Source organism: Malania oleifera, chromosome 1 (genome assembly GCF_029873635.1).
Source record: "Malania oleifera isolate guangnan ecotype guangnan chromosome 1, ASM2987363v1, whole genome shotgun sequence".
Lineage (NCBI taxonomy): Eukaryota > Viridiplantae > Streptophyta > Magnoliopsida > Santalales > Ximeniaceae > Malania > Malania oleifera.
This window is the reverse complement of record NC_080417.1, coordinates 109,282,799-109,290,953: the sequence shown is the minus strand read 5'-3', so window position 1 is coordinate 109,290,953 and position 8,155 is coordinate 109,282,799. Positions and strand designations below refer to the sequence as shown.

The window sequence follows — 8,155 nt, the reverse complement described above, 5'->3', positions numbered from 1 at the left end:
TCGATCGAAAGGATTTTGTTTTGAAATTGTTGATCGACTGAAATGCATTCAGTTTCAAGTTTGGTTGACTAGGGGGTAGATCAAAGTGGGTTCAGTCGACCAAAAATCATCAGTTCAAAATGGATGGTCGATTGAAGGGTCAAAGTCAACCATACTGTCGACCGAATGTGTCAGGTCATTTAAGTATGGTTGATCGAACTTAGTCAACTCTTCAATTTTCACCATATTTTGACCTAATTCTTGCCTTAGAGGAATAACAATTGGCTTTTCAATTAAGGTGAGCTCTATTTGTTGGATTTCTAAGCTTAACCACTTTTGATGCCATCGGTCATTGCTACCCCACTATGACTGATCCTATAAACCAAGGAAGAGTGATTATTCAGATTCAATTTGAGCTTTTCCTCCCTCTTGAATTAGTCACCATAATCATTCACATCATTTCCTTATATAAACCTCTGACACTCCTACATAAACAAGCAAAGTCGATGTGTCCTTTTATTTCATTAAATAAGCAAGCTTTACGAGCATACGAAGGTGTTTGCTTATTTGTTCTATTTTGTTTAGAAGAGGCATTATATTTTTTATGACTGTGGGATTTTAGAGATAGACCCCTTTTGTAGAATTTATTTCTTTTGACTCCTAAGCGTTTGTCATTTTTTTATTTGTTCCTCGATGCAAATGATCCTCAATATTTTATTAATTTTCTTCTTCTCTAGAATAGCATGATACCTTTTAATCCACTTAATTTCTTTGCCACTTTCTTATTCTCATTCTTCAATATAGCTTTCATTTTATCCATCCTAACTAGAAGCTTATGTGTTTTCAATAAAGTTCTCTCTAGTTTTCATTCAAAGGCATGCTCATAAAATATAATCTAAGATTATATTAATTTCTTTTAAAGCTTGTATAAATTCAAATTTAAATCTCGGAATCTATACTCCTAAACACTATATAGATGTAACGTTTGGAAACATAAATTTTAAATTTAAATTCAAAATTTGAAATTTAATTTCCCTTGCCCATGTAGACACCCCAAATTTAACCAAACCTTTCTGAGAAGACCCTGCGTAATAAAAATATGACTTTGTATCTCGGGAATGGGAGGACCCTTTTTGAAAAGTCTGATTGAGTCTCAAATCTTCAAAATTGAGTCTTTTTAATTTAAAATTGAGTCCTGTTTTATTTAAAATTTGAGTCCCGATTATTTTAATGAGTCTTTTTCAAGATTAAGTTATTTTTAAATAGAGTCCCGACTATTTCAAAACAAATCCTTTTTTTCAAAATTTAGTCTTGGAGTCCTGAGCATGTTGAAATTAATTCCCAGTTATTTTTAAGTTGAGTCTCGGTTATTTATTTTAGGGGTCGAGTATTCTAAAATTAAGTCCTAGTAATTTTATTAAGTGCCAGATATTTTTAAATTGGAGTCTGGTTTTATTTGAAGTCTTGATTATTTTATTTTTTGAGTCTCGTTTATTTATTTTTGGGTTGCGGTTATTTTTTAAAAAAATAATTGAATCTATTTTATTTTTGAGTCTAGGCTCTCCTATTCTCGAGAATTTAAGTTCACATTTTTACGAAACTAAGGATGGGGTAGAGGCTGAGTTAGAATTATGGAGAGAAACTTTGGAATCTAGAGACTTTAGGATAAGTAGAAATAAAACAGAATATATGAAATGTAATTTTAGTAATGATAAGAGGAATATTAGAGACAAAGTTAAATTTTATGATGAAGAAATAAATAGTACTTGTAGATTTCGATACCTTGGTTCTTTTATGCAAGTTGAAGGAGAAATTGAAGATGATGTAATGCATAGAGTTAAAGCAGGTTGGATAAAATGGAGAAGTGCTTCAAGTGTGCTATGTGATCGTAGAATACCCTTAAAATTGAAAGGCAAGTTTTATAAGACAGCTATAAGACCAGTTATGCTATATGGATCGGAATGTTGGGCAACGAAGAAACATAATATCAAAAAAGTAAAAATTGTCAAGATGAGAATGCTTAGATGGATGAGTGGTGTAACATTGAAAGATAAATTAAGGAATGAACATATTCGTGATAAGTTAGGTGTAGCTCATATAGAAGATAAGATAAGGGAGGGACGACTTAGATGGTATGGACACTTGAAACGTAGGTCTTATAGTGCACCTGTGAGGAATAGTGACTTAGTTATTGTGAGGGGTAGTAGAAGGGGTAGGGGTGGACCTAAAATAAGTTGGAAGGAGATAGTGATTAAAGATTTAATATCCTTGAATCTATCAAAAGAAATGATCCATGATCGCATAAATTGGCGGAAAATAATTCATATAGCTTATCCCACTTAATGGGACTAAGGTTTGATTTTGTTGTTGTTGTTGTTGTATTTTTACTGGGGGTTTTTCTTATTTTTGGAAGAATAAAGAAAAGGGGAAAAAAACTAGTTTATTCTCACTTACACACTCACGCACACACAACACCATCTACAGCCAGCCGCACCTTCTTCACAACACACTCACTCCCCCAGACAACCAGCGAATCTCCTTCCACAGCCATTCTCTAACGAATCTCCACTGACTCCGGCAAACCTGCACCATCTCCGTCGTCATTCCAGCACCGCGTCGTACCAGGCGAGTCGCAGCTTCCCGGTCGTTCTTGTCCCATGACTCCCTCTGTGAACACACCCCAACACCCAGTCTCCCATAGCCACACCAGACCATCGGGCTGCCGCGACAGCTCCTTCACAACCATAAATCGGAGGGAGGGCTCATCCAATCTCTCTCTCGGATCTCCAGCACCTCACAACACTCCAAGCAAGGGCGGCCCTGCCTTTAGGCAATTGAGGCAGGCGCCTAGGGCCCTCAAATTTTTGGGGCCCCTCAATTTTTTTTAATATAATAATATTATTATTGAGTTCCAAATTTTTTTTTAATTAAATAATATTAATATTATTTATTATGCTCTATTCCCATAATTGACTTTCCAATTAATTAATAAATAATAAAACTATATTTTAAAATATAAAATAAATATAATTTAATTCTTTTTTTTCAAGTCTTATATTTCCCAACTAACAATTTTATTGTATTTCAAATTATCTATTACTCCCATCTCTCTCTCTTAGTCTATCTAAAAATTTTTTTTCATCTCTCACACTCACATACTCTCATCTCTTGGTTTCTCTATGATTTTTGCTCAAACTATTTTGTTCATCATCTTCGAGCCTCCGATTCTATGTAAATTTCATCAACTCTAATTTTTATTTCAATGTTTGTATATTATTTTTCTATTATTTTTACTCTGAATTTTTTTTTTTCTATTTTTTCTTAGATTTTGGAAGTTTTGAGATTATAGCGTTGTATTCGGTAAGAATCCGATATCTCTAAAGTCTTACTCGCCGATCGATTTGCAATAATAATAATAATCAGGTTATATTATTTTAATCTACTATTTCTATAGATTTATTATATTTATTTTTATTTGTTTACATAATTTGTCAATTTATAGTTAGTGTTAATTTTAAAATTTAATTATGTCAACGAGAAAATATGACTCCAGATATGAAAAACGAAGAAAAAAAAAATAGAAAAATTAGTATCATCTCAAAAGAGAGCTCTTGATAAATTTATTTTTAGTTCTAAGCAAAATATAAATGAGCAAGATGAAAATCCTCCAAAAAACAAGCAATCAATTCCAGAGATGGAATTAGAATATAATAATAATAATAATAATAATAATAATAATAATAGTGATAAAGATAACATTGATATACATGAAATGTTCACTAATGATATTTCTTTTGAAAGACATTTTAACAATATAGAAGAAAAATAAATAAATAATGATGATAATATTTATGATCCAAAATATTGGGAAAATATAGATACCAAATTACGAAATTTACTAGTTGAAAAATGTCCTATTAGGGATAATGATTTAATTTTTTCAAAAAATGAAAATTCAAAACATTTTTCAAATATATATTTTATTCGAAAATCATCAAATGGAGAGAAACATGATAAAAAATGGCTTATATATTTTAAAGATTTAGATAAAGTATTTTGTTTTTGTTATAAGTTATTTGACCAAAAATTAAATAACCAACAATTAGCTAATACTTGAAAATCTTGAATACAAAACTTTAATTAGTAATTTTGCATCTCAAAAAGTTAGAAAAATTAATTTTAAATAAAAATAAAAATTAAACAAAATATTAAGGATGATTGAATAAATTATTCGCCTAGGCCCCATATTGTCAAGAGCTTACCCTGGCACATTGGGCTCTGGATGTACACAATAAGAACTTCTATGGTTTTGTTCTGGTGCATTGACAGGCATATCTCTTAGAAGCTGATTATCAGAAGACCTAGGAGGGCCAGGATTATTGCAAACGAACATCATGATCCCAATACTAGAGATAATGGGAGCCACACTGCTCACGGTGAACTGCGAATAGTCTCGTCTCTGTAACGCAAGTGGCGTAGTAAAGGCACCTTGGTTGGACTGTTGAATTTGTTTAGAAATGTCCTTCCAGTGGCGTATGAGGCTGACCATGGCACCATTCCGAACAAAGCTTTCGTGCTGCGTGATGCTTCTGATCACCAGTCCTTCCACATATCTGAGCCACGCAGCCTCTGAAGTTAACACAATGCAGATTATGACGGAACGAGCAACATTAGCTTGGTCACCTATGCCAGACTTATGGGCCAATGTGCTTATGGAACCCTCCAGTTCTGCAATCCCCATGGAGATCTGATCTATATTGCTTACACCTGCAGTTGCTCGAAGAGATGGGTAGTTGCTACCAAATGTAAGGCTGACAGGCTTTGCATCCCGAAAAAGATTAGAGGTTGCAGCGGCTGGCGCGTCGTTAAAGAAGTACGCCTGTTGTCCTACGCGCAGGGGCGGCCCTGCCTTTAGGCAATTGAGGCCTAGGGCCTCAAATTGGGTCTCTTAATTTTTTTTTAATATAATAATATTTTTTTTGAGTTTCAAATTTTTTTTAATTAAATAATATTAATATTATTTATTACGCTCTATTCCCATAATTGACTTTATAATTAATTAATAAATAATAAAACTATATTTTAAAATATAAAATAAATATAATTTAATTCTTTTTTTTCAAGTCTTATATTTCCCAAGTAACAATTTTCTTGTATTTCAAATTATCTATTACTCCCATCCCTCTCTCTATGATTTTTACTCCAACTATTGTGTTCATCATTTTCGGACCTCCGATTCTATGTAATTTTCATTAACTCTAATTTTTATTTCAATGTTTGTATATTATTTTTCTATTATTTTCACTCTGAATTTTTTTTTTTCTATTTTTTCGTAGATTTTGGAAGCTTTGAGATTATAGCGTTGTATTCGGTAAGAATCCGATATCTCTAAAGTTTTATTCGCCGATCGATTTGCAATAATAATAATAATCAGATTATATTGTTTTAATCTACTATTTCTATAGATTTATTAAATTTATTTTTATTTATTTACATAATTTGTCAATTTATAGTTAGTGTTAATTTTGAAATTTAATTATGTCAACGAGAAAATATGACTCCAAATATGAAAAATGAAGAAAAAAAAATAGAAAAATTAGTATTATCTCAAAAGAGAGCTCTTGATAAATTTATTTTTAGTTCTAAGTAAAATATAAATGAGCAAGATGAAAATCCTCCAAAAAATGAGCAATCAATTCCAGAGATGGAATTAGAATATAATAATAATAATAATAATAATAATAATAATAATAGTGATAAAGATAACATTGATATACATGAAATGTTCACTAATGATATTTCTTTTGAAAGACATTTTAACAATATAGAAGAAAAAATAAATAAATAATGATGATAATATTTATGATCCAAAATATTGGGAAAATATAGATACCAAATTACGAAATTTACTAGTTGAAAAATGTTCTATTAGGGATAATGATTTAATTTTTCTAAAAAATGAAAATTCAAGACATTTTTCAAATATATATTATATTCGAAAATTATCAAATAGAGAGAAACATGATACAATATGGCTTATATATTCTAAAGATTTAGGTAAAGTATTTTGTTTTTATTGTAAGTTATTTGGCCAAAAATTAAATAACCAACAACTAGCTAATACTTGAAAATCTTGAATACAAAACTTTAATTAGTAATTTTGCATCTCAAAAAGTTAGAAAAATTAATTTTAAATAAAAATAAAAATAAAAATTAAACAAAATATTAAGGATCATTGAATAAATTATTCACCTAGAGCTCCATATTGTCAAAAGCCGACCCTGACTCCAAGCACAGGGGCAGCAAGGGGGGACGAAAAGAGAGGGGGGGGGGGGGGGGGGGGGGGGGGGGGGGTGGTGGTGGGGTAAGCAACAGAGGAGACACACAGCCACGCAGCACATCCAACATCACCCGGCCACCATACCCATATACCCACACACGCATGCACTCACTCACACACCATACACACAGTGAACACACACCCACTCACACTGTGCCAGCACAGCACATGTAATTTGGTTTTTTTTTTTTATGATTATTATAGTAAGTTTTTTTTAGGTTGTAATGATTGTTCCATCAATATTCATGTGCATATTTTTTTTTGTATTATTGTTGTAGAATTTTTTTTTTATTGTAAGAATTTGTTTTAATATTTAAAGTTTAAATTTTTTGACATATAATATTGTTTGAGGATTTTTATTTTCATTTTATAATATTTGTTCTTATAGTTAATATTCATGTTCATTTTTTTATTATTATTGTAGAATTTTTATTATAAGAATTTGTTTTAATGTTTAAAGTTTAAATTTTGATATCTAATATTGTCGTAGGATATATATATATATATATATATATATATATATCGTGAATATTCATGTTTGAATGATCATTATTATTATTTTAGAATTTTTTTTGTGGCTAGAAGTTATCTTAATATTTAAGTGAAGTTGTCTTAATATTTAAGTTTAAGTTTTTGTTGTCTTTATTGTATTGTGCTAGGGTTTTTATTGTTGATGTGTGTCCATTTTTAATTATTTAGGATTTTCTTTATTGTTGGTGTTATGTTTAATGTATGTATACTCATATTAGTATTTTAACATATTTAGTATTAGTATTTCAGTATTTTATTATGTTTATATATAAAGGTATTTTTTTATAATATATATGATATTACCTTTTATAGTATCTTTAGTATTTTAATATATATTATATTATGGTATTTTATTACTTATTTTGATATTTGTAATATTTTAGTAGATATGCGTTATTATTATTATTATATGTATTGTGGTAGTTTAATATCTTAACTTATTATCCTATTAACCTATATTGAAACCTCCTAAAAATTTTGAAAATATTGTAAAATAATTAAGAAAATCCTATAAAATTTTGAAACCGATCTGGGAGTTATTTTTCTAAAATATTTTCTTAATTTTTATGCCTATGATTTCAAAAAAGGGTATGAGCTTTCGAATTTCACGTACCCTAGTTCAGTTATGAGGGAACATATATTATATATATTTTATGTAATTTGTTGCTTTACATGTGTATTTAAAAAGTTCCCTAAAAGTGAGTAATTTTAAAGAGTTCTTAAATTTAATTGGTTTGATAATTTTATAATTAATTAGGTACCGTTCGTAAGAACGGGCGCGTAGGGGGTGCTTGTATCTTTTTCTCGTGTAACCGAACTCTTGATGCTGGCTTTGGTAATGCAAACCAATTATATCCTTAATAGGGTAGTAATCAAATGTTCTAACCACACTAAAAGTATAGTAGTGACTTCATTGCTGTTTTTCCTAAAAATTTAAACATAAGAACTTTTATTTTTCTGACCTTGGGGCACCCGCGCTCTGGGACGTCGCAACAATCTAAAAAAAAATTTATTATTACAAACGTCATAATGTTTATTTGGACATTAATAATATTCTTATAGTATAATATAATATAATAATATTTGGTGCTGCCTGCTGCACTGCGGTTACTTGCTGTGAGGTATTTTCTATTCACATGGAAATCACGATGTCATTATTAATGGGCTCCGCGATGCTTCCTTCAGCAGGCTAGATTTTTGGCCTCCATAATTGACTCTCCTTCGCCCCATCTTTGCTCAGCCGAGGTCTGCTCTTCTGGGCAGTTTAAGCCATGCATTCACTGTTGCAGATGGGCTCTTGTGTAC

The 8,155-nt window shown here is 30.4% G+C and overlaps 1 protein-coding gene across 1 annotated transcript; it reads right to left on the bottom strand.

Annotated features, from left to right (window-relative positions):
* Positions 1–4,237: 4,237 nt before the first annotated feature.
* LOC131148097 (agglutinin-like) lies at positions 4,238–4,720 on the bottom strand. The gene has a single exon (XM_058097833.1). It carries the CDS (start codon positions 4,718–4,720, stop codon positions 4,238–4,240), a length of 483 nt encoding a protein of 160 aa, XP_057953816.1.
* Between the last annotated feature and the right edge of the window lie 3,435 nt (positions 4,721–8,155).